The 25,458-nt window shown below is 41.1% G+C and overlaps 1 protein-coding gene across 3 annotated transcripts in view; it reads right to left on the bottom strand.

The window, feature by feature from the left end:
- The window catches only part of LOC129880661 (DEAD-box ATP-dependent RNA helicase 8-like), a 34,227-nt gene extending 9,465 nt beyond the window's left edge, over window positions 1–24,762 (bottom strand). For 2 of the 3 annotated variants that reach the window (XM_055954792.1, XM_055954793.1), the window contains exons 1-6: window positions 24,383–24,761; window positions 9,733–9,793; window positions 3,746–3,980; window positions 1,197–1,435; window positions 416–667; window positions 146–326 (exon numbers count right to left, since the gene is read on the bottom strand). In XM_055954792.1, the coding sequence (XP_055810767.1) occupies window positions 146–326; window positions 416–667; window positions 1,197–1,435; window positions 3,746–3,980; window positions 9,733–9,793; window positions 24,383–24,627 (1,213 nt within the window). In that variant the 5' untranslated portion in view covers window positions 24,628–24,761. Of the gene's footprint in view, window positions 1–145; window positions 327–415; window positions 668–1,196; window positions 1,436–3,745; window positions 3,981–9,732; window positions 9,794–24,382 lie in introns of all 3 variants that reach the window. The other variant, XM_055954794.1, reaches the window with a different exon arrangement.
- Window positions 24,763–25,458: the final 696 nt, after the last annotated feature.

Below are 25,458 nucleotides of genomic sequence, written 5' to 3'. Positions count from 1 at the left end.
TTTGCAATGACAATCATCATCCACAATCATAGAAGCAAATTCAACAATTAACTTCAATGACCACCTACCACTGACTCAGCAGTTACAACAAGAAACACCAGCAAGCATGAGTACTAGCAGTTCAAAGTAGATGCAATTATCATACCAGTACAGACAAGGTTCCTGCAAGCACCATTGCGGAAGTCATGAAAAACCCTGTTCCTATGATCTTGAAGCATCTTCGCATGGATATAGAAACACGAATAACCCAGTTCCGTGATCTTCTTGGCAAGAAGTTCCACACGATTCACAGAGTTGCAAAAAATTATTGATTGGTTTATTTGAAGCTGCAAACACAGAAAAGAATATTATATTATGAATTGTTGTAACTTCTCAGATCACCGATTCACCGTTAATAGTTTGGTGAAGTACCAACCTTCGAGAACAGAGTGTTAAGGCAGTGAAGTTTCTGTCTTTCTTCAACAAAAGCATAAAACTGGGTAATACCCTTGAGTGTAAGTTCATCCATAAGGTTGATAACATAAGGCTTCTGCAAGTATCTATCTTTGAAGGCCTTGACTGTAACAGGGAATGTAGCAGAAAACATTAATATCTGCCGATTTGTGGGCAAGAAGCGGATCAGCTGCTCAATGGAAGGTAGGAACTCTGGTGATAGAAGCTTATCAGCCTGAAGGACATAAGTAAACACAATTAAATTAAAAGTAACATATAGTGTTATCTCTATGAATTTCTTTTTTGTGTGTAGGGTGGGGGTGGAGGTGGGGGATGGGAGGAGATGTTAAAGAAAATCATTTATTCCAGTAAACTCGTAATAAAATGTGAATACGTTATAGCTTCATAAGGAACAGTCCTTTTGAAAAACTTTGAAATTATTATTCACGAAAGGGAAGAATGTTATAGCTTGTTTCTTGACTTTCTAGGTTCCAAATGAGAGATAACTAAACTAGCTTAAAGCATTACTCGCATATTCTTCTCCAAATCAGAAATAAATGTTATGGACATATCAAAAGTATTATGTTGATGAGACTTTCTTAATATTGCACATGAGGAGTACTCTGTATTCAACAAGGTTCTTGAAGAACTGATAACATTAGGCAATCACTATAGCCTTTTGGTTGTCCGCTCTCTAAGAGTAAAATAGCCATGCGGTTTCACAGAAGGAAAAAGCAAAGGGGAAAGAGAAGAAGAAGAATTACCTCATCCATGACAAGCATGGAGCAATCTTTCAAAACACACACTCCTTTCCTTGCAAGGTCAAGTATTCTTCCAGGAGTTCCAACAAGCAAATGCACTGGCTGATACAGTCTCATTATGTCGTCCTTTAAGCTGGTACCCCCAGTGGAAACCATGACTTGAATTTTTAAGTGCTTCCCTAGTTCTTTGCAAACTTGAGATGTTTGAAGAGCCAATTCCCGAGTTGGAACAAGAATAATAACTGCATATGGAGGCATCAACAGTAACTTAGTGAACCAATTATAAGGATCAACATAAGACTACTTAATGCATAGTATCAACCACACTCCACATGACCAAAATATTGTACCTTCTAACATAAGAAAATATTTGTGGTAGTCTATGCATTACAAGAAATCTCCAGGAAAAAGTCGTACCTTAATTACTTTCTGATGTGCAATTAAGACATTAACAATGTGTCCCATTATACTAATGTCCGTAACTGATGAAACTTGCTTTCAGAAGCTCTTGATGGCAATTTATTTAACTCCATTACTTTTACCTTTGAACCAGCATCCTACTAGCATATAAGGTGCTCAGCTCAGTGATAGACTATCCCACCAATTTACAAGCTTGTCTAATGTGCGCCTCTTCGAACACGTCGTCATTCTCATCCTTAAAGCACTTCACTTGGTTTAGGTCATGGGCCCTCCTCTCTCACCTTGGCGATCCTATACAGCTTCCTATCCCCTCCTTTGCACTCGAGTTCTTCATACAAGTGCTCAAAAGCTGTCAATTTAGCTGCCATGATCGCAGTTTGCTTCCTTCTTCGTCGTCTTATACCTTTCTCTATTCTTTTTTCTGTTCTCCTCATCTAAGCTTTCTGCTACGCCACACAAGCCACTTCTTAGCTTCAATATTTCCTTGGACCTCTCCATTCCATCACCAATCCCTTTTATGCTCGCCCGGTTTACCTCTTGAGACCCCCAACACCTCTTTAGGTGTTTCTCTGATGCAGTAAACTATCCTAGCCCACATACTATCTGCGTCCCCACTATCTCCCCCAAGCCCCTATAGCCACCAACTTCTCTCCAATCTCCCAAGCTTTGGCCTCAGTCAGGCCTCCACATCTAATCCGTGGTAAGTCATAAGCAACCCTCGTCTTCTTCCTCCTCTTGATATCTAAATCCATAACCACAAGCTTATGTTGGGTCGTAAGATTCTCTCTCTGGATAACCTAGCAGTCCTTGCATAAACTTCTATCAACTTCTTAAGGAGTAAGTAATATATCTGAGACTTAGCCACTGTACTACGGTAGGTTACCAAGTGCTCCTCTCTTTTGTGGAAACTCGAGCTAGTAATGACCAACTTAAAAGCTTTCGTGAAGTCTAACAATGAAACCCCTCCTTCATTTCTATCCCCAAAGCATGAAGATCATTGTATCCTCCTAAAGTGGTCCCTATGTGTCCATTAAAATCTCCTCTTACAAAAAGTTTCTCAGCCCGTGGGATGCCTCTCACAAGTATTTTGAAATAGAAAAAAAAGTATTTAAAATGGCAAAAACTAGTCAACTAAAAAATAAATAAAATTTGGACAAGGGGGCTCCAGGTCTCCGAACAGGCTCTTAATTTTACTTTTTAAAAGTTTCTTCATTTTAGGAAACATAGACTATAGGTATTGTACTTTTATATCAGAATATAATGCAGTGTTGCAGAATAAGAGAGTTAACACATCTTCTAATTCAAGTAACTCTAGCTTGATGACCCAAGAAAAAACTAGCAGTTACAGTAATATCTACTACTCCCTCCATTTCAATTAGTTTGTCTGGTTTTAACTTGACAGGGAGTTAAAAGAAAGTAAGAAGACCTTTAGACCTTGTTGTCTTAAACAAAAGATATGTCAAATGTACGAAAAATGCCCTTTAATCTTGTGGTCTTAAACATGTTAAGTGGAAAGTTAGAATTAAAGAATGCCAAAAAATGAAAGAGACATTTTCTTGAAACGAACTAAAAAGGAAGTAAGACAAACAAATTGAAACGGAGGGAGTAACACATGGAGAGATAAGAAGAGAGTGGCAGACTAATACGCTTTTATCACATAGCTTCTTAAATGGAAGGTCTCATACAACTTTTCACTAGTCTTTTCAAGAGAAACAAGAATGCCTACATGATGGGGCTTTGAATTTTATGGTTTTGAAAAATTGCAACCCCCTGAAAAGCGGAACGTTTTAACAGACTAGCTTGAAATTGAGTACCTGAAGATATCATTTTCCGACCTGTAGATATGTTGGTGATTTGGTTTAAGACTGCTACCCATATTGTCATATAGTTTCCATACTGATACATTGAAATTTTACTAGAAGGAAAGGGGATGTTGTTGAGGGGCCCAAAATAAGTTCAGCTCAAACTTAGTTCATTCAATACCTAAGCTATAAGCCAAGCTTATGCTCAAGCTTGAGTAGTGATCAAATAAATAAACAGATTCAAACTGCACTATGTAGGCAATTTAATTTTGTTACAGTTCCAACCAGCAGAGAACTCACAATATAACAACTATTCAATTAGATAAGAACCTTGAATGACATTGTTGTCCTGATCAATTTTTTCTAATGCAGGAATGCAGAAGGCAGCAGTCTTTCCAGTTCCATTCTTGGCCCTCGCCAAAATATCACTTCCAGTTAGAACAATTGGAATACTCTCCTCCTGGATTGGTGATGGTCTCTCAAATCCCTTTTCGTAAATTCCCATAAGCAGTTCACGCTTTAGAAAATAGTCTTCGAAATCGTTTCCCTTAGTTGCTGTCACATCCTGCCAGGAACAATAACTATTGTAAGTGCAACACAGTTCAAGTTGACAAGCAACAGTCCAAGGGCATTTTGTGTAGTGTAGAACAATGTGTATGACTTCTATTCAACATTAAAAACACTGGTGAGGAACCATAAGACACAAATGTACCTGAATCACATTAATGAACGTGACACAATTAACCAAATTATTTGGAGACTAACGTATCATAGCGATAGGCACCAGTGATGTTATGTTACGTTCACGTAGTGTTAAAAACATGTATTATATTTTTTTAGAAGTAGAACCATAACACACAAAAATGATAAAATGCTCTTATCTTAGGAATAGACTCAGATTCATTGATCACTTGCATGAACACTGTGATAAGGCCACAATATGAGCAACAGCTGCACAAGCTTAAGGCAGGAGAACAATTTCAGCTAATTTTGGCAACTTTACAGAAGTATTTGTTTTTTCTTTTCTGGTTTCTATGGATCAATTTGTTTTCCTAATGAGAGGCGATTGCAAAAGTGCACTTAATAGGTTTTCAGGAAAAATATTATGGGGCTAAAAGATCAGACATAGAGTAGCCTTCCCTATTCCTTCAAAGTTCATCTTGATGTGATTTGAAGAGGAAAATTGCCACAAGATTGAGATAGATATATTTGAATGTTTTCCTTATAATTAACGCAATAAAACCTCACTTATCCCAACACCTTGACAGCCATGCACCTTCTGTGTCCGCCAATCCTTTCACGAGACGACGATAAGATCCATCCATTTAGCAGAATATTAGGATGCCATAACCTTAAAAGTTAAAAGGGAAGGGTGAGATTCAAATGGGTTAAAAGGGAAGGGTGAGATTCAAATGGGGAGAGGCTTATGGTGGATACCTAGCAATAGTTGAAAAATTGGAATTCAGTGAGTCTTTTGGTTTGACACGGGCTCCTGAAAAAAGAAAGGATCTATGTCTGAGTTAAACTTGGAGACAGATGTCTTACTTTCCAAACTGACTAATGTTGAAGAATTAGCGAATAAGTTGTGGTTAGAAGTGATCCAGAGCTTGCTTGTTTTCCCCGATACTAATAAAGTATATTGCTGGTTTTGTTTGTTTGTCAAATCTAGTCCAAATATATAAAGAGTGGCTCAGAGTTGTCACACAGGGAAATAAAAAGGTTGATAGAAAAGAAATGTCACAATTAAGGAAAATCAGCAGAAAATATTATAATATTCCTATACAAGAGCTATTAAGAATTAAGGCACCACATAAACCTCCATGCAGCTACACAGTATTTGCAGATATTATTTGTTCTCTGCCAGCTCCTTTTGTTCTTACTGGTTGTGGGGCGTGAGGGGAATAAGTAAGATAATTTATTTATTAATAGAAATACAAAGAGTTACCAAGTACACACAAAAGATCCTGGAATCTTTTCTTCCGTTTTGAAATGGTATATATATTATACACTGAAAGACACAAAGAGTGCAGTAAAGTTACATACCAAAAAGAAGCCATAAAGATCCCTAACTATCTATGTAATGATTCTATGAACTGTAAGGTTTCTGCTTCTTTTGAAAGGGTGATGCAGATATTATCTTAAGATGGCTTTTCCTTCAAAAACTCTTCTAGTTCTCTCCATATATGCCACCATCTGCATGTTAGAATGGTGTTCCATATAATCTTCATAGATTTTGACAAATCTTTCTTGTTCCATCATTTCAAAACATCTGCAGTAGACCTGGAATCACTCATTTCAAACCCAGACTATAGAACATTTGCCAGACCTGAGTTACCATGGAACAATGAAGAAAAAGATGGTTAACTGTCTCAGAAATTCTCCACGCATGTAGCATATATTGCTTAGCTGGACGCCTCTTCTTTGCAAGTTATCACTGAGTGAGACGGGCTTCTTTCATCACTAACCAAACAAAACACATTACTTGGCAGGTGCTTTTGATTTCCAGAATAGTTTCCATGGAACTGCAGGATCTCCCAAAGGCCTTCCTTCTAAAACCATGTAGCAGGACCTTACTGTGAAACTTCCATCCATATTTCCTTTCCATACTTCACTGTTTTTTAGCTCTTGGAAGCTGGGGAGAACATTATGAAATCGGTCATCCCACTAAGCTCCCAGTAATTTAAATTCATTCTGAAAAAACAACATTTCAGCAATTGTTTTCTTTGCTTTGAACTACCGTGCTGCTGGTATCTTAAGTTAACTGATAAAGATGAGGTAATTGGTCTCTCAAAATAGTTCCTCGAGTCCTTTTATGGACAATTTATAATGGATAAAAGGATCCAACGATTCCAGAATGTTTTTCCAGTCATTTTCTATACACCAAGTATGGATTTTATAAAATTTGAATTTTACAAGAGCAATGTATTCTTTTTCCCTTCAGAACATCCATTATTAAAGGGCAGCCCGGTGCACTAAAGCTCCAGCTATGCGCGGGTCCGGAGAAGGACCAGAACATCCACTATTCTCACTAGAAAAATTGTCCATCAGGCATCACCCTTGAACCCCATGCAGGTTCATAAACATGGTCCAAATCTGTCAACAAAATCTGCAGTGGATAAATATGTGATTGACTGACTAAATTGCTTCTTCGCATAACTAGAGCATCACATACACAACATATAACCTCTTCTCTGTAAATTATCTTGTGTTAGGCACGTGCCAATGGTAGCAATCTATCCAAAGCAGGCCTGCTTTGACGACCTGTAGTCTCCCAAATCATCTTCCACGGCTACTGCCTCTCAACTGTTAGGTTCTGTGTTACCAGCTTTTTGCAGCATGCATCAATTGCAAACTTCCTATACTTACAACCTGTCCAGATTATTGAATCATCAACACTTCCTGTCAGCACCACTGTATTTAGTATCTCGAATAGGTAATTTACTGTTCCTATTAATCATAGAAATTTCTTTCAATTGCTGATATTGGTCTAACTTTTTCTTTGTAAAGCAAACTGCTTGAACTGGTATCTAAATTTCAAGACTTGTTTGTTAATAACCCAAAGCTGCAGATGACCCAAGGATTTGGTTTAAAGGTAACTGTAGTACAATGGTATTTTGATAGGCGCACATCACGAGTTTGAATCCTGCATGTGATCTAGCATATAAATTGAGAAAGGTTCAGGAGTGAGCCTATTTGCCACGAGTTAGGAAATGGAGAACACAGGACTTCTCGATTATCAAATACAAAATATCTCAAAGCTCCAGCAGATCTGTTCAACTATAAAGTGACGTTGGAGGAAGGGGAGAGGGGACAAGAGAATTCCTTTGCTAGGAGAATATATGCTTTCACCTTGTGGGATGGAAAGCTTTGATTTCTAGAAGAAAAATTGGGGGACTGGACATTATATACTTAAGAATGCATAACAAAAGCCTTCTATGGAATAACTTTGGAGATACAATACTGCAGATATAATAAAGCATTATGGAGGAAGGTGATCCAACAGAAATATTGACAGCAGGGGTGTTGGAGTACTAAACCTGTGGGGTCATCTATTGGGATTCGCATTTGGAAAGCTATCAGAAAATATTTGGAGGAGTTTGTTGTAAATACTGGGTTCAGAATTGGTAATGGGAGGAAAATATCATTTTGGAGAGATAATTGGTTATGATATGGCCCTCTTAAAGACTTGTATCCAGATATACTCAGTCTGGTTTCTCACCTGACGGTACAATTGAGGATGTTTGGAATCAGTTGAATTGCAATCTTTCTTTTAGAAGACTAAATGTTGGGAGATTGTGAGAATGGCTGATTTTCAGAAGACACTAGAAGTATTCCATGGCACAAGCAATATGGATGAAACTGGTGTGGAATAGAAGCAGCAACAAAAAGTTAACAATTAGATTTTGCTTATAATTTTTTGTCAGATACATCTACACTGTTGTTGACTGGCCTTGGAAAGCTATTTGGCAAATTAAAGATAAGGTGATCTGTTTCACTTGGTTGGTGGCAAGAAAAGCATGTTTGACACATGAAAATCTTCATAAAAGAGGTTTTCAGTTGACTTCAAGGTGCTATTTGTGTCAGAAGGAGGCAGAAGTAACAGTCATTTATTTCTTTATTGTAAGTTCACTGAAATGTTATGACAATTAATTTTGTCTTTGGTTGGGACCAAATGGTTAATGCCTAGAGATGATAAGGCCTTACTATGGAGCTGGTTCAATGCAATAGGTAGCTTTAGAAAGAAGAAGTGGTGGAATGTTTTCCCGACCTGTACGAGAAAGAGAGGATTCCCATGTGTTTTGAAAACAAGTTATGGTCTATACAGATTATAAAGATGAAGTGTTCTCTTTATAATCGTTATGTTTGTGCCAGCTTGCTTGCCCCATGACCAATTCCAATGGATACCTGCTATATCCCACCAACAAAGATACCGGGTAACTCTGTCCATCATGGCATGGACAGATGGTAAGAAATCACCTAGTATTTTTTGTCTCTGTCAGGAATTAAACCTGAAACATCACGGTACTCGTCCACTTCATTGACCACTAAACCACACTCTTGAGTGAATAAATGTTGTGTGTCTTCTATTCTCTGTTGTAACTTGTAAGGAAAATTATATAGAGGACATCCTCTATATTATTTGAAAACAAGTTATGGTCTATACAGATTATAAAGAGGATGTAAAAGTGTTTTTTGAATCTTTTGAACCCTTGTAAGATGAGCAAGGCCTTTGGCAATTGTAATATTGATTCCAGACCAACTTGATGCTGATGAATACACATGTTACCTTTCTACAAAAAAAAAAAAAAATCTTTGCTATAAGGAAATAGTTGGAGGTGGTCGAACATGATGAGGCAAAACAAAGTATGGGTCAAAATCATTGAGACCTTCAAATTCAATTAAGGACAAACACTTCTCAAATCTTTAGATGCATTCTCACTTTAAGTAGTTGAAACCGCTATTGTAAAAGAACCATGATGGATGCACAAGAGCTTCAAAATGTTGTAACACCCTGCTCATGACTTCTGAGGATAAAAGTTAATAAGCCAAAAGTGGTGTATAAATCTGCAAGTATCGAGGGGTGCACGACTCATTTGGTCGGTTTCTCCATAACAAAGCATTGCTGGGAAAGGTCAGAGAAGATTGCATTTGATAATTCCTGAGTCAACTTCCTTAATGTTTTTACATAATCTTAAATGAACTTCTGAGCTTGTTCGACCTTTAGCTCTTCCAAGATAGCGAGAGGTAATTGAGCACAGATCCAATCTCAAAATCCATGACAATGTTGCAAAATTGACAACATGATCAGTCCATGAGCCCCACCCATATGGCAAGTTCTGCTCCGAGAAAAGCCCTACTTAGCTACCAGAAGTAATTAACAGCATCCAATTCCCCAAAGCTCCTCCATGGGCCTGAAGCTAGGCCAAGAAGTCAAAATGAACAGTATCTTCCTATATTTGTTACAGACAATAATAATAATATCAATTCTGTGTAGATGTAAAATCGTGTATGGATGCTCAAAAAAACAACCCAAAGGCTGAAATTTTATGGACACAATCTATGTCCAGGTTTTCCATGACAAAAATTGATTATGAGATGCTTGTAGGCCACATCAGATAAGTCACATATGAAAATAGCATCTGATCTTTTAAGGTGTGAAATCAAGATGCAGTATGTGACACATAAATGAAAAGTTCAAATAAATTATGTTAGATAAGAAGAGAAACAAACCTGGTTGTCCAAAGAGTCATTTCAAGGAGAATATAATAAAGATAAATTGAACTGCATGAACATAGAGATGACAATTGCCAATTTACCTCTGTCCTGTATCGCGTATCAAGTGGTGGCATCTTCAACCTAGCCTTCCAATCTTGTGAACTAAATAAAAGGAAAAACGAAAAATGACTTATTTCTCAATCTCACAGAATCAGTCTTAACTTATGAAACATAAAACTCATAGTCCCCCTACCTACTATTATCAACCAAAAATCTTAAGTTGAACTTTGGGGAAAAGAAAAGTTTGTCATGATATAATCTATTCGATCTCTGAGCTAATAATCAAAATCATCCCTCCTTTCCATTACCACTGCCACATGTAAATTAAAGATCCCTTCAAAGTGCAGGCACTTCGTGGTCCTTGGCCACAGAAAGACTCACAGGTAATGATTTGCTTCCGACAACAAGACTGAGAAAGGCTCTTCCCGCGAACATTTTTGTTGTTTGTAAACATCACAATGAAATCTACAACTTTCTCCTTCACATTCTCCCATCGCTATGTTGTAAAGGAAAGCGTCTTTTCCCTGAGATTATATTGTCCTATCGCTGGATTGTAAAGTCAAGTCTAGTATCCCCAGTATTCTGTTCTTTTCCGGAGTATCCCATTGTGTTTTGTTTAGAGAAAGATAATTGTTTCATAACACTAGAACTAAAGAAGTGTTGTAGTAATTACAAGTGAGCAAAAACCAAAAGAAAAATCATTTTTCAATCTTATAAGGATTCTAAGAGGCTAGGTATTGATTTTGTTTCATTTACAAATTCACCTTACACCAAAAAGAAAGCAAAAGTATGTAGTTGTTGAAAAGAGTTAGTTTCATAATTCCTGTGTCCCAATTAATATGACACGCTTTCCTTTTTAGTCAGCCCCAAAAAGAGTGACACATTTCCTTGTTTGGCAAATGTGTAATGACAGTATCAATATTTTACCCATGTTGGATCCCACTTATTTAGCAAAAGAACCACAAAGGTGCACTCTTCTATGTAAAAAATCATTTATTTTAAGGGTAGTTTTGGAACATTGCAAAGTATTCCCATATTTCTTCAATTTCGTGCCCGGATAAACTACATCACATAAATTAGGACGGAGGGGGTACTTAAAACATCTATTGTTCCTCAACTTGCTTTCCTTCCAAACAGTCAACCATATGCATCTTGGAATTGTGTTCCACAACAGTGTCCTATTTCTTCTCCTTCTACCTATGTTTCAATAGTTTAATAATATGTGGTGAAAAGTATCTCATTGTTTTTAAGAGCAAAAAGCACAAAAAGCGACGAGGTCCATGGGGTTGAAGCGAAAAGCGTGAATGAAGTGCACACTTCTTTGAACGACTTACAGAAACTAGAGTACCAAACATATATGAATTGAATATTCTAATAATCAAATTGCAATTAAAACATACAATAATGACGATATTAATCCGACTCATCAATGAGATCCAAAGAGTTCCTCATTAGGATCACTTTGCATAACAATGTTTAAAGCACATACTTCTTTAAAGTGCATGACTTCACCCATGAAGCGATAACCCATAGCTCCATCGCTTAAAAACGCCCGAGAATCCCCGTGATACAAGGACGTTGGTTTTAGAATTTGGGATAGGGAGGATTGAAGCAGTAAGAAGGCTTCTTGTTTCTGTTCCATATAAACCAAGCAGTAACAAGGATTTCTCAAGATCAAGAGAAACCAACACACTTGTTCTAGGATATGGAAGACGATAACAATTCATTATGCCTACAACAACACAAGATGTTGGCACACTTCCGTACAAAGGCTCTACAGAAACAAAAAAGAAATAAGAGATAGAATAAGTTACTCCCTCAATCCCTTTTCTTTTATTTTTGCTAGTCCCAGAAAGAAGGATATTTCTCTATATTTAGTAACAACTTAACTTTAAACTTTCCATATTACCCTTAATGAGATGATTCATAGCCACACAAATATTTATGGCTTGTTCTAAACCACAAGTTTCAAAAGTTTTCATTTCATTCTTAAGCTTTGTGTCCAGCCAAACATCATCACATTATTGGGACAGGAGGAGTATAAATTTTGATGAAACTATTTTACAAAAAATTATCACACAATCAGGAAAAGACAGATGGAAGTGGACGGTAGGAGAGGGCCTTTCTTGCTGAGGTCTTTCTATCATAGTTTACTGAAAGAGAGGATTTAGCTTGTCATATCAACTAGTATGTATTTCAAGAGAACCTAAAAAAGTAAGTTTCTTCGCATGGATGGCAACATAGGAAGGAGATCCTAACTTCTGAAAATCTGAGGAAAAAGAAGATAACCAATGTCAATTGGTGCTTCATATGCAAACAGTCGAAAAAAGATGTGAACCATTACTTTTTGAAACTGAAGAAGATGTAAACCATTTACCAGTGCATTCCCATGTTGCAAGCTGGTTGTGATGGAGTTGGACTGTACTGAATCTATTTTGGGAATTTATCAGTCAATGTTGGGTACAGTGAAAGATGTGATTCAGAGTTAGACCTTCAGAAGGAGGTGAAAGAGATAAAAAGCATGGGACATAGCTCCTTTTACCTTGATATGGATACTCTGGAGGGAAATAGACAAGATAGCATTTGAAAGGGTGGAATGCGAGTTCGCAAAGTTAAAGACGTGTCTTTATTTGTGGTCAATTGTTTGTGCACCTACAAGGCTCTTGAAAACTGTAACTTGAGATAATTTGGTGCCATTGGCAGAGAACCATAAGTTTATATCATTCTCTAGTTTTTCAGCCTTCCTGTATATTGGGCCACCCCACACAATCCGTGAATTAATACTTTCCAACCCCCCCAAAAAGGGTAGGGAGTCCAAACATCTATGGCTAACTGCTGCACTTGGTTTACGAAATTAGGATTTTCAATATCTTAACCACCTCTTCTTCGATTGGACTTGCACCTGAAATGTCAGATAACGAGGCACCCCCTCAAGCTAGAATTAACTATTAAGCAGTTGTCACGGGGGTGATTTTTCTTTTCCTTCACAAGATCACAACCCGCGCGGCAGTCAACTTCGCAAGTCAACTTCAGCCTACCAACACACGTTTGACACAAGACTATATCAAACAAGAAGGAAATACTTTACAGCGAAAACACACAACAGCAACACAAGCATATACAGGCAAACTGCCCAACTTTTATATAACTCTCCCTCAGCTTATACAAAAGAACACCTCAATGGAGTTTGGAAGGCTTAGGAGCTTTTCTCACAAAACTCTTGCTGCCCCTGCCCTTCCAAACTCTGCCTATATATATACAAGCTGCCGGCAGCTACAAGCCAACTAGGGGGGGTGCTTGGCCATGTGCCAGCACATTACAAAGGGTACAAGGGAAACAATAAACAATCTGCACGCCTGGCCTGAGCCCATGCCTTGCCTATGCCTGCCCACGTGCTCTGCCTGCACGCCTGTCAGGTGTTGTCAGGTGTCTGTCTGCTGCACGCGCCCGTGCGCCTGCGCAGCCCACGCGCCTGCCACTGCCTTGCCTTGTCTTGCCTTTGCCTCAGCTTTTGGCCTTGGCCCGCCCATGCCAACACGCATGCCGGCCAACGCCAACCCCACTGCTTGCGCACATGCCCACCTGGTGCCATGTGCCTTCATAGCCAACTGACTTTGCCAAGCCTTGCCAACACTCAAGGCCCTCCTGCCTGCCATGCCATAGGCCTGCCTGCCGCACATTGCTTTTCCGCCCGCATCGGCCAGTGACAAGGGGCAATGCACAAGCCCTTGCCACTGCCTTAGCCCCATCCGCTTAGCCCGAACCTGAGGGTCTTACAAACCACCCCCACCCGTTGAACTCAATGTCCTCGTTGAGGCTGTTTTCAGGTAGTCCTCCAACTGCTTGTCGAACTGCCATAGTGACTTGGTTTTCTCCCAAGTAGCGTCGGCCTCCTGCTTACCCTTCCACTGAATAAGGAATTCTGTCCGCCTATTCTTCTTGACGCCCAACACCCGATGATCCAATATCTTCTCAATTTGGGCATCAAACTGTGTGCGCACCACAGCCGGCGCCCGCTTTGACTGGCTCCTATCCGGATCAGCATCCTCATAATATGGCTTCAGAAAACTCACGTGGAAGGTTGGATGCAATTTCAACCTTTCAGGCAGCATCAACCGATAAGCAACTTCGCCAACCTTTTGGACCACCTCGAATGGCCCATCATATTTTGGAATCAACCCACGGTGCCTAAACTTACTTGTAATCTGTTTCCAGATTTGAGGGGTAAGTTTCAGCAACACCTTGTCACCAACACTGAATTCCAGCGACCTCCTGTGCTGATCAGCATACTTCTTCATTCGTTTCTGGGCTTTGCGCAAACTGTCTTGCGCCTCAGCAAGCACTTCCTGCTTATCCCTGGCATATCTGTAAGCAGCAGGACACTTTCCTTGCCCCTTCTGCTTGGCAACATCTAGTGGTGTCATAGGCTGTCTGCCTAAGACCAACTCAAACGGGCTCATCTTTGTAGCTGACGACCTGTGCAAATTATAACAGAATTGTGCACTGTCCAGCAAGTCTACCCAGTTCCTCTGACTGGCCGTCACGAAGTGCCTCAAGTATTCTTCCAGTAAGTGATTAATTCTTTCCGTCTGCCCATCCGTTTGAGGGTGGTTCGCAGTTGAAAACTTCAGATCAGTCCCCATCATATTGAACAAAGCTGTCCAGAACCGACCTGTGAACCGTGTATCCCTATCGCTAATGATATCAGCTGGCACACCAAAGAACTTAACCACATTCTTGAAGAACAAATCTGCAGCAACATCTGACGAACATATAACCGGAGCAGCAACAAAGATAGCATACTCTGAGAACCTATCTACCACAACCATCACCGATGCCATGCCATTCACCTTAGGGAATCCGCTGATAAAGTCCATTGAAACTGATAACCATGGCCTTTCAGGAATAGGAAGAGGCTGCAGCAAACCTGCTTCCTTTTTGCATTCAGTTTTGTCCAGTTGACAAACCAAACAGGTTTTGACATACGCCTCTATGTCATCTTCCATCTTTGGCCAAAAGTACCCACGCGACAGTAGTGCTAACATCCGCTCAACACCCGGATGTCCTGCCCACATTGTGTCATGCGCCTCTTTCAGCAGTTCCTTGCGCAATCCACCGCCTTGAGGTACGACGATTCTCTCCCCTTTGAAGTGGAGCAGATCGTCCTCGATCCAGTACCTCCGCACTGTCCCGTCCTTCACTTGACTCATTAATTTGGCATATAATGAATCATTTGCCGCACACAGTCTAATTTTCTCAACAAAATCAGACTCCAATCTGGAAATTGAATACATTGCAGCCAGTACCTGCTTCCTACTCAGAGCATCAGCAACTTGGTTGAATTTTCCTGGCTTATGCTCCCACGTGAAGTCATATTCTGCCAAGAACTGCCAACGAGCCTGCTTGGGACTAAGTTTGGGTTGCGTATTGAAATATGTAATAGCAACATTGTCCGTCCTGACAACAATCTTAGTTCCTAGCAGATACACACGCAACGTTTGCAAACAGTATACCACAGCAACCATCTCCTTCTCGTGAGTAGAGTACCTCTGCTCAGCATCATTCAATTTTCGACTTTCAAAGGCCACAGGGCGGCCTTCCTGCACAAGCACACCGCCTACAGCCTTATCTGAGGCATCAATATGCACTTCAAATGGTAATTCAAAGTCAGGCAGCTTCAATATGGGTTCTGAAGCAATGGCTTCCTTCAACAGCTTGAACGCCCCAGCACACTTATCAGACCACGCCCATATTGCATCCTTCTTCAACAAATCAGTTAAGGCAGCAACCTTCTTTGAATAACCTGCAATGAATTTGCGATAGTAATTGGACAGCCCAAGGAAAGACCTTAAATCTTTCACATTTTGAGGTGCCTGCCAATCCACAATTGCATGCACCTTCTTTGGATCCATCCTCACTTGATTCTGGCTCACCAAGTGACCAAGAAACTTAATTTCCTGCTGTGCAAATTCACACTTCTCCCTCTTCACATAGAGTTTGTATTGTCGCAACCTAGACAATAATGTTTTTAGATGGCTAACATGTTCATCTAACGAGCGACTGTAAATTACAATGTCATCTAAGTACACTACCACAAAGTCATCAAGGTACTCAAACAAGACATTGTTCATTAAATTGCAAAAGATAGCCGGGGCATTAGTCAACCCAAACGGCATCACAAGGAATTCGTATGAGCCATATCTAGTTACACAAGTAGTTTTAGACTCATCCCCTTCTGCTATCCTAACCTGCCAGTAGCCAGACCTCAAATCCAGTTTGGTGAACCATTTCGCCTTGCTCAACCTGTCAATCAAATCCTGCACCAGTGGAACAGGGTACTTGTTCTTAACAGTTACCTTGTTTAATGCCCTATAATCAACGCACATCCTCATCGTTCCATCCTGCTTTTTCTGAAACAAAACAGGAGCACCATATGAAGCTTTTGAAAGTTGAATCAGCCCAGCATCCAGCAGCTCATTCAACTGCTTCCTCAATTCAGCAAGCTCCTTTGGGGCCATACGATAAGGAGCCTGTGCAGGGGCAATCGATCCTGGCAGCAATTCAATTCTGTGATCAATGTCCCTTCTGGGTGGCAACTTTTTTGGCAATTCTGGGGGCATCACATCTTTGAAATCCCCCAAAACTGCTGCCACACAGTCCGACACAATCAGCTTCACGTCAGGTTTTGCCTCCACTGCGGCAACAAGGTAAGTTTGTTCACCTCTCTTGAGACCCTTCTCAACAGTCATAGCAGACACAACGGGTTCCTTGTATTTGCAAATTTTCTCCGCCACGCCATGCGGATGCACAGCCTTAATAAACCCAGCCATCCCTTCCTGCATAACCATTACACCGTCCAAATGCGCCATTGGGACGAAACAGTTCTTTCGCAGAAAGTCAATCCCGAGGATCATGTCGAAATCCCCCAACGGAATCACCATTAAACTGTGTTTCCCCACCCAAGGTCCAGCACTGATTTTGACATCATATGCCATCCCTTCTATCTTTTGGGCCACCTGATTCACAGTTTTCATGAAATTCGGGCTCTTTGTCAACCTTAGCCCAAATTTCCTGGCAAGTTTCACATCAATGAAGGTGTGGGTAGCTCTGGTATCCACCATTGCCACTACCACCTTCCCTTCAACAATCATCTCAACGTGCAACAACAAAGAATACGGGTTCACTGATGAATCGCCCAATGTGTTTACCATTGTAATATTTGTGAGTAAACCCAATGGATTCACCAATGCGGCAACAATCCCGCCATCCTCGTCCCTGTTAGCACCTCCTGCAAGTATGACATTCACCCTCTCACGATTGGGGCAGTTTCTGGCCAAGTGAGCACCGCCACAAATCCAACAGCCCTTGTCGCTTGCTGAATTATTCTTTTTCAAATTTCCAGCATCCGCAACTGCTTTGCCTTTGTCAGCCCCTCCTTTTCGCTCCTCCTTCTTCCAATCCCCCTTCTTGTCATTTTTCTTCTTTGACTTCGAAGGAGCTGGATTTTCAGAAGGAACATGCGTTGAGCGAAAATCCACCAGCGAATCGGCCGCAGCAATTGCACTAGGGAGGTCATTCACATTCTGCCTCCTTAGCTCGTTCTGGGTCCATGCTTGCATTCCTGAAATGAAGTTGTGCAGTTTATCCTCATCCGACATGTTCTGGATATCTAACATCAAAGAGGTGAAATCCTTGATGTAGTCCCTGACTGATCCCGTCTGCCTTAATCTCTTCAACCAGTCCCTAGCAATCCAGGAAGCATTGCTAGGAAGGAACTGGTCCCTCATTTCCTTCTTCTGTTTGGCCCAGGAGTCTATCCTTGGCCTTCCAGCACTTAAGTCGTCCGCGTCCCTGGTTCTCCACCACAGTTTGGCATCACCTGACAAGTACATAGTCGTGATGCCTAACTTGTCCGCCTCAAAAACGCGAGCAGTTGTAAAGTACTGCTCCATATCCCAAAGAAAATTTTCCAGCTCCTTAGCCGGTCTTGAACCAGTGAAAGGCTTTGGTTCAGGGATTTTCACCTTAGAGCGGTCCGCATCATGGCCTGCTTGGAGAGCAGCAGCCATCGCCCTACGTAGTATTACCACTTCAAGGTTTAAGGTTTCGTTCTCCCTTTTCAGACCCTCGATCTGACCCGAGGTCGTCTCGCGAAAATCATCATTTTCCGCAAGCCTTATGTTCATGACCTCACGAAACCGAGCAAGTTCAGTAGTCAAGCTATCAAGGCGACGCAACACGATCGTCTCGTCCTCAGCATATTCAGCCATTCCCAAGAGCGCTTCCACCACAGCAACTCTGTCTTTGGTGTTTCCAACGCCGGTCATTGGGCTTGTGCATTGCCCCTTGTCACTGGCCGATGCGGGCGGAAAAGCAATGTGCGGCAGGCAGGCCTATGGCATAGCAGGCAGGCAAGGGCCAAGGGCCTTGAGTGTTGGCAAGGCTTGGCAAAGTCACTATGGCAGTTCGACAAGTAGTTGGAGGACTACCTAAAAACAGCCTCAACGAGGACGTCGAGTTCAACGGGTGGGGTGGTTTGTAAGACCCTCAAGTTCGGGCTAGGCGGATGGGGCTAAGGCAGTGGCAAGGGCTTGTGAATTGCCCCTTGTCACTGGCCGATGCGGGCGGAAAAGCAATGTGCGGCAGGCAGGCCTATGGCATGGCAGGCAGGAGGGCCTTGAGTGTTGGCAAGGCTTGGCAAAGTCAGTTGGCTATGAAGGCACATGGCACCAGGTGGGCATGTGCGCAAGCAGTGGGGTTGGCGTTGGCCGGCATGCGTGTTGGCATGGGCGAGCCAAGGCCAAAAGCTGAGGCAAAGGCAAGACAAGGCAAGGCAGTGGCAGGCGCGTGGGCTGCGCAGGCGCACGGGCGCGTGCAGCAGACAGACACCTGACAACACCTGACAGGCGTGCAGGCAGGAGTGCAGGCAGAGCACGTGGGCAGGCATAGGCAAGGCATGGGCTCAGGCCAGGCGTGCAGATTGTTTATTGTTTCTCTTGTACCCTTTGTAATGTGCTGGCACATGGCCAAGCACCCCCCCTAGTTGGCTTGTAGCTGCCGGCAGCTTGTATATATATAGGCAGAGTTTGGAAGGGCAGGGGCAGCAAGAGTTTTGTGAGAAAAGCTCCTAAGCCTTCCAAACTCCATTGAGGTGTTCTTTTGTATAAGCTGAGGGAGAGTTATATAAAAGTTGGGCAGTTTGCCTGTATATGCTTGTGTTGCTGTTGTGTGTTTTCGCTGTAAAGTATTTCCTTCTTGTTTGATATAGTCTTGTGTCAAACGTGTGTTGGTAGGCTGAAGTTGACTTGCGAAGTTGACTGCCGCGCGTAGGGCTGAACACGAAAAATCGAAAAACCGAACCAAACCGATAACCAAACCAAATCGGAAAAAAAAACCGACATTTATTTGGTTTGATTTGGTTTGGTTTTTAAATTTAAAAACCGACTATATTTGGTTTGGTTTTGGTTTCAAGTCTAAAAAAAACCGAAAAAACCGAACCAAACCGACTTTATATATACATACTTTAAAAATTAAATTTGTATATATATGTGTGTGTATTTTAATTTTTTTATGAAAAAAATACAATTTATATTGAATATTTATATTCTTGATCTTGGCCATGCTTTTGAATTATACTAGATTGGGTCAAAATATTTTGATGGACTTCTAATGAAATGAGTCCATCTTGCATGGTTGGACCCAAAGTAAAAGTAAAAAAAATGTGGACTTCATATCATCATTGCTAAGAATAATTATGCTCCTGAGTTTAGTTTTAGGAGTGACTATTCTTGGCAATACTATTTCAAATAAGTTTAAATTCAAATAGTGACTAGTGTCTACAAGGTGATTTAAAAACCGCAAAAACCGAAAAAACCGATAAAAACCGACAAAAACCGAATAGTAAAAATCGATATAGTTTGGTTTGGTTTGGTTTGACAATTTGAATAACCGACTCAATTGGTTTGGTTATTTTTTAAATAAAAACCGATCCAAACCGAACCGTGAGCACCCCTAGCCGCGCGGGTTGTGATCTTGTGAAGGAAAAGAAAAATCACCCCCGTGACAACTGGTATCAGAGCAGCGTGTTAAACACAACACAATGGCCGGCGTTGGAAACACCAAAGACAGAGTTGCTGCGGTGGAAGCGCTCTTGAGAATGGCTGAATATGCTGAGGACGAGACGACCGTGTTGCGTCGCCTTGATAGCTTGACTACTGAACTTGCTCGATTTTGTGAGGTCATGAACATAAGGCTTGCGGAAAATGATGATTTTCGCGAGACGACCTTGGGTCAGATCGAGGGTCTGAAAAGGGAGAACGAAACCTTAAACCTTGAAGTGGTAATACTACGTAGGGCGATGGCTGCTGCTCCCCAAGCAGGCCATGATGCGGACCGCTCTAAGGTGAAAATCCCTGAATCAAAGCCTTTCACTAGTTCAAGATCGGCTAAGGAGCTAGAAAATTTTTTTTGGGATATGGAGCAGTACTTTACAACTGCTCGCGTTTCTGAGGCGGACAAGTTAGGCATCACGACTATGTACTTGTCAGGTGATGCCAAACTGTGGTGGAGAACCAGGGACGCGGACGACTTAAGTGCTGGAAGGCCAAGGATAGACTCCTGGGCCAAACTGAAGAAGGAAATGAGGGACCAGTTCCTTCCTAGCAATGCTTCCTGGATTGCTAGGGACCGGTTGAAGAGATTAAGGCAGACGGGATCAGTCAGGGACTACATCAAGGATTTCACCTCTTTGATGTTAGATATCCAGAACATGTCGGATGAGGATAAACTGCACAACTTCATTTCAGGAATGCAAGCATGGACCCAGAACGAGCTAAGGAGGCAGAATGTGAAGGACCTCCCTAGTGCAATTGATGCGGCCGATTCGCTGGTGGATTTTCGCTCAACGCATGTTCCTTCTGAAAATCCAGCTCCTTCGAAGTCAAAGAAGAAAAATGACAAGAAGGGGGATTGGAAGAAGGAGGAGCGAAAAGGAGGGGCTGACAAAGGCAAAGTAGTTGCGGATGCTGGAAATTTGAAAAAGAATAATTCAGCAAGCGATAAGGGTTGTTGGACTTGTGGAGGTGCTCACTTGGCCAGAAACTGCCCCAATCGTGAGAGGGTGAATGCCATACTTGCAGGAGGTGCTAACAGGGACGAGGATGGCGGGATTGTTGCCGCATTGGTGAATCCATTGGGTTTACTCACAAATATTACAATGGTAAACACATTGGGCGATTCATCAGTGAACCCGCATTCTTTGCTGTTGCACGTTGAGATGATTGTTGAAGGGAAGGTGGTAGTGGCAATGGTGGATACCGGAGCTACCCACACCTTCATTGATGTGAAACTTGCCAGGAAATTTGGGCTAAGGTTGACAAAGAGCCCGAATTTCATGAAAACTGTGAATCAGGTGGCCCAAAAGATAGAAGGGATGGCATATGATGTCAAAATCAGTGCTAGACCTTGGGTGGGGAAACACAGTTTAATGGTGATTCCGTTGGGGGATTTCGACATGATCCTCGGGATTGACTTTCTGCGAAAGAACTGTTTCGTCCCAATGGCAAATTTGGACGGTGTAATGGTTATGCAGGAAGGGATGGCTGGGTTTATTAAGGCTGTGCATCCGCATGGCGTGGCGGAGAAAATTTGCAAATACAGGGAACCCGTTGTGTCTGCTATGACTGTTGAGAAGGGACTCAAGAGAGGTGAACAAACTTACCTTGTTGCCGCAGTGGAGGCAAAACCTGACGTGAAGCTGATTGTGTCGGACTGTGTGGCAGCAGTTTTGGGGGATTTCAAAGATGTGATGCCCCCAGAATTGCCAAAAAAGTTGCCACCCAGAAGGGACATTGATCACAGAATTGAATTGCTGCCAGGATCGATTGCCCCTGCACAGGCTCCCTATCGTATGGCCCCAAAGGAGCTTGCTGAATTGAGGAAGCAGTTGAATGAGCTGCTGGATGCTGGGCTGATTCAACCTTCAAAAGCTTCATATGGTGCTCCTGTTTTGTTTCAGAAAAAGCAGGATGGAACGATGAGGATGTGTGTTGATTATAGGGCATTAAACAAGGTAACTGTTAAGAACAAGTACCCTGTTCCACTGGTGCAGGATTTGATTGACAGGTTGAGCAAGGCGAAATGGTTCACCAAACTGGATTTGAGGTCTGGCTACTGGCAGGTTAGGATAGCAGAAGGGGATGAGTCTAAAACTACTTGTGTAACTAGATATGGCTCATACGAATTCCTTGTGATGCCGTTTGGGTTGACTAATGCCCCGGCTACCTTTTGCAATTTAATGAACAATGTCTTGTTTGAGTACCTTGATGACTTTGTGGTAGTGTACTTAGATGACATTGTAATTTACAGTCGCTCGTTAGATGAACATGTTAGCCATCTAAAAACAGTATTGTCTAGGCTGCGACAATACAAACTCTATGTGAAGAGGGAGAAGTGTGAATTTGCACAGCAGGAAATTAAGTTTCTTGGTCACTTGGTGAGCCAGAATCAAGTGAGGATGGATCCAAAGAAGGTGCAGGCAATTGTGGATTGGCAGGCACCTCAAAATGTGAAAGATTTAAGGTATTTCCTTGGGCTGTCCAATTACTATCGCAAATTCATTGCAGGTTATTCAAAGAAGGTTGCTGCCTTAACTGATTTGTTGAAGAAGGATGCAATATGGGCGTGGTCTGATAAGTGTGCTGGGGCGTTCAAGCTGTTGAAGGAAGCCATTGCTTCAGAACCCATATTGAAGCTGCCTGACTTTGAATTACCATTTGAAGTGCATACTGATGCCTCAGATAAGGCTGTAGGCGGTGAGAATTGTGAACAAGCTAAGCTAGCCTGGGATATGAAATGTGGTTACAATTTAAGCTAGAGCTCAATCAAGGTCCTAGTATCATCTTAGTGGCTCATATTTATCTCAACATGGAAATGAAGTTCACAAGCCCAATGCCAACAACATACCCAGTGTGGGTCCCAAGAATAGGGTCTGGGGAGGGTAGAGCTTACGCAGACCTTACCCCGCCTTGTTGAGGTAGAGAGGTTATTTTTGATAGATTCTCCACTCAAGAAAGACGTTTTAAAACAGATTCTAAAAATACATGAGTGGAAGAAGCTAAAGTTCTTTTTTTTTGAAACTGGAAATGTTTTATATTCTTCAGCATTAAGGATATGCTGGCAAAGTTCGAAACCCCTTGCCAGCGAAAGCAAGGGGTTTGTTTTCTGGGTCAAGCTCGTCGCATCGGATTTGCCTAGTGCGGATTATCCCTCCTTTGTGGTTTGCAAATTACTACATAGGAGCGGGGTTTTTACCCTGTGCGCACCCAAAGGGTAGCGGCTGCAGGTTTCCCTTGTCAATAAAAAAAGGGATATGTTGGCAACCTTCAAAAGATAGACAGGGAGAAAAAGGAGGGAAATTACTTACAATGACCCTAACAGATCTACTAGTTCTAATTCATCAATGTCTATCTTTTTACACCAAATATAGAAAGATACCATACAATTCAATTTAATTGTGTGAATGGAGTTGGACCTATCTTCAAAGCTTCTACTATTTCTCTTTTTCCATACGGACCACCAAATATAATCTGGGATGATTCTCCACCATCTCTTCTGCCTCTTGCTTCCTCCTCTTCTGATCCAATAGCTTAGTAGGTCTACAGTGTGCTCAGGCATAGTCCATTTCGTTTCCATGAGTGTAAGAAAAAGAACCCATAATTGTGTAGTGAATTTGCAATGTAGAAAAAAGTGATTGTTTGTTTCATTTGTTTCACAAGCCCAACTAAATTCCATTTTGACATACTTTAACGGAGCTTAAAAGTCATTCCTATAGAACAAGCTTACATATAGCATAAATAAAAATTCCATCTTGAATCCACTCTAATGGAGCTCAAAAGTGAGCCCTACCATAAGTTTTCAGACGGCATTGTTAGTTATTACTCAACAAACTAAAGTGAACGTTGGTATAGGTCAAGACATATACATAGACATCATGGAAATGTAGTTTAAGGCCCTAAACGTTGCACTACTATTTAGAGAATTGGAGATTTTGCTGTCGTGCTGCAAGATTCCTACAAGCTACTTTCCGATAATAATTATAAAAAGATGAAGGATTCCTATGAAAGACTAAAACTAATTTAAAGCTGTAAGGATTTAGCAAAAGAAGTTGGTCATTCGTAAACATGATGACACCCACTAAAATGCCAATTCAACTTTTCTATGATATTCTGGCTTGTCATATTTAATCTAATTATTACTAATTCTCTACCAACAAAAAAGCCCATGCTACTTCAGCTAAACGTTATATTCCTCCCACAACTTCCAATATGTGCAATCTATACCACACGAACAAAACACGCATAAAAGAAAAAAACAATAACAATAACTTCATCTCAATTCCAAACTAGTTGGGGTTATGTATCCTTAATCTAAATTACTCCATTTGGAATTGTCTCCATCCAATATTCAATCAGGGGAAGATTCATCATTACACCAATGGCTTCGGCAGAACCCAGTAGCATAAGCTCAATTCATGTATTTGTATTTAAAAATTTATTTGCTGTATATAAACAATCTATTCAGAATCCAGTAAGAAAAAAATCTATGATTTAGAACGCATTAACTACAAATCTCCACCCCTGTATTAATTAAATAACTTAAAATTCTCAAATTTAAAAAGTAAGGAACCCTTACCTTCCGTTTTCGGATTGCACAGTCTTTTCAACCTCATCACTAGCAGAATCTGATGATAACTGATTTCTTCTCATCCATTGCTGTGTTTGCTGGTTCTGAAATTGCTGTTGATGCTGTACTGAACTTCTCTGTTCATTTCTTTGTTGAAAACTAGCGTTAGCATTAGGATGCGTACTGCCACCGCCGCCACCACCGCCACGTCCGTCACCCATCCAAGGCGGCGGATATCGTGATCTCGAATTCATTGCCAGTATGGTTATCTTTAGATGTGCGTAGCGCCGACGGCCGGAGAGAACTCTCTGTACGTTCTCCGATGACAAAAATTTAGATTGAGAGTCTAGGAATTTTATTTTTTTGGTACATTAAAAGAGGGGTTAGTTTGGTGTCACGGATAGTAAGAGTTAATTCTTAATAATTTTTTAGTGTTTTTTAATTTATTATTTGGTTGTAAAGGTTGGAATAGTTATACGAGGTGTGTCAGGCGCGACTTGAAGATGTCTTGTACTTAATAAAAAAAGAGCAAGTGCAGTATCAGTACACACAATAACAGTGTATTGATAGGATTACGCGGTCATTCCAATAAATGAAATATATACAAGTAACCATAACATAGTAAAACAACACATATACATATACACAATATCAATTTACTGTTTCATGAACAATATACAAGTTCACAATGTCAATCTCAAGTACAACGGTCAACAATGGTCCTCTCATGTAACTTATACCCAAACTGTTAGTGTGCCGGCGTGACATCCGTCCTAATAGTTAGTGTGTTGTCGTGACACCCGTTTTAATATGTACCGGCTTGGTACCCGATCCAATATGTACCGGCGTGATACCTGATTCAATATGTACTAGCGTGGTAACTGATCCAGTATGTATCGGGATGGTATCCGATCCAACAACCACAATCACAATCATAATTAACAATGAATAGTTCATACACTTGCACAATCAAGTAATAGGTTCATTGCATGAAATTGATCACAAATAGTCATTTCATTAGGTTCATTCCATCTTTCCCTATTCACATACATGCATGTAATAATATTAATGCAGTTAACAAGCAT

Source organism: Solanum dulcamara, chromosome 2 (genome assembly GCF_947179165.1).
Source record: "Solanum dulcamara chromosome 2, daSolDulc1.2, whole genome shotgun sequence".
Classification (NCBI taxonomy): Eukaryota; Viridiplantae; Streptophyta; class Magnoliopsida; order Solanales; family Solanaceae; genus Solanum; species Solanum dulcamara.
The sequence above is the reverse complement of the archived record's forward strand: the minus strand, read 5'-3'. Positions and strand labels throughout refer to the sequence as shown.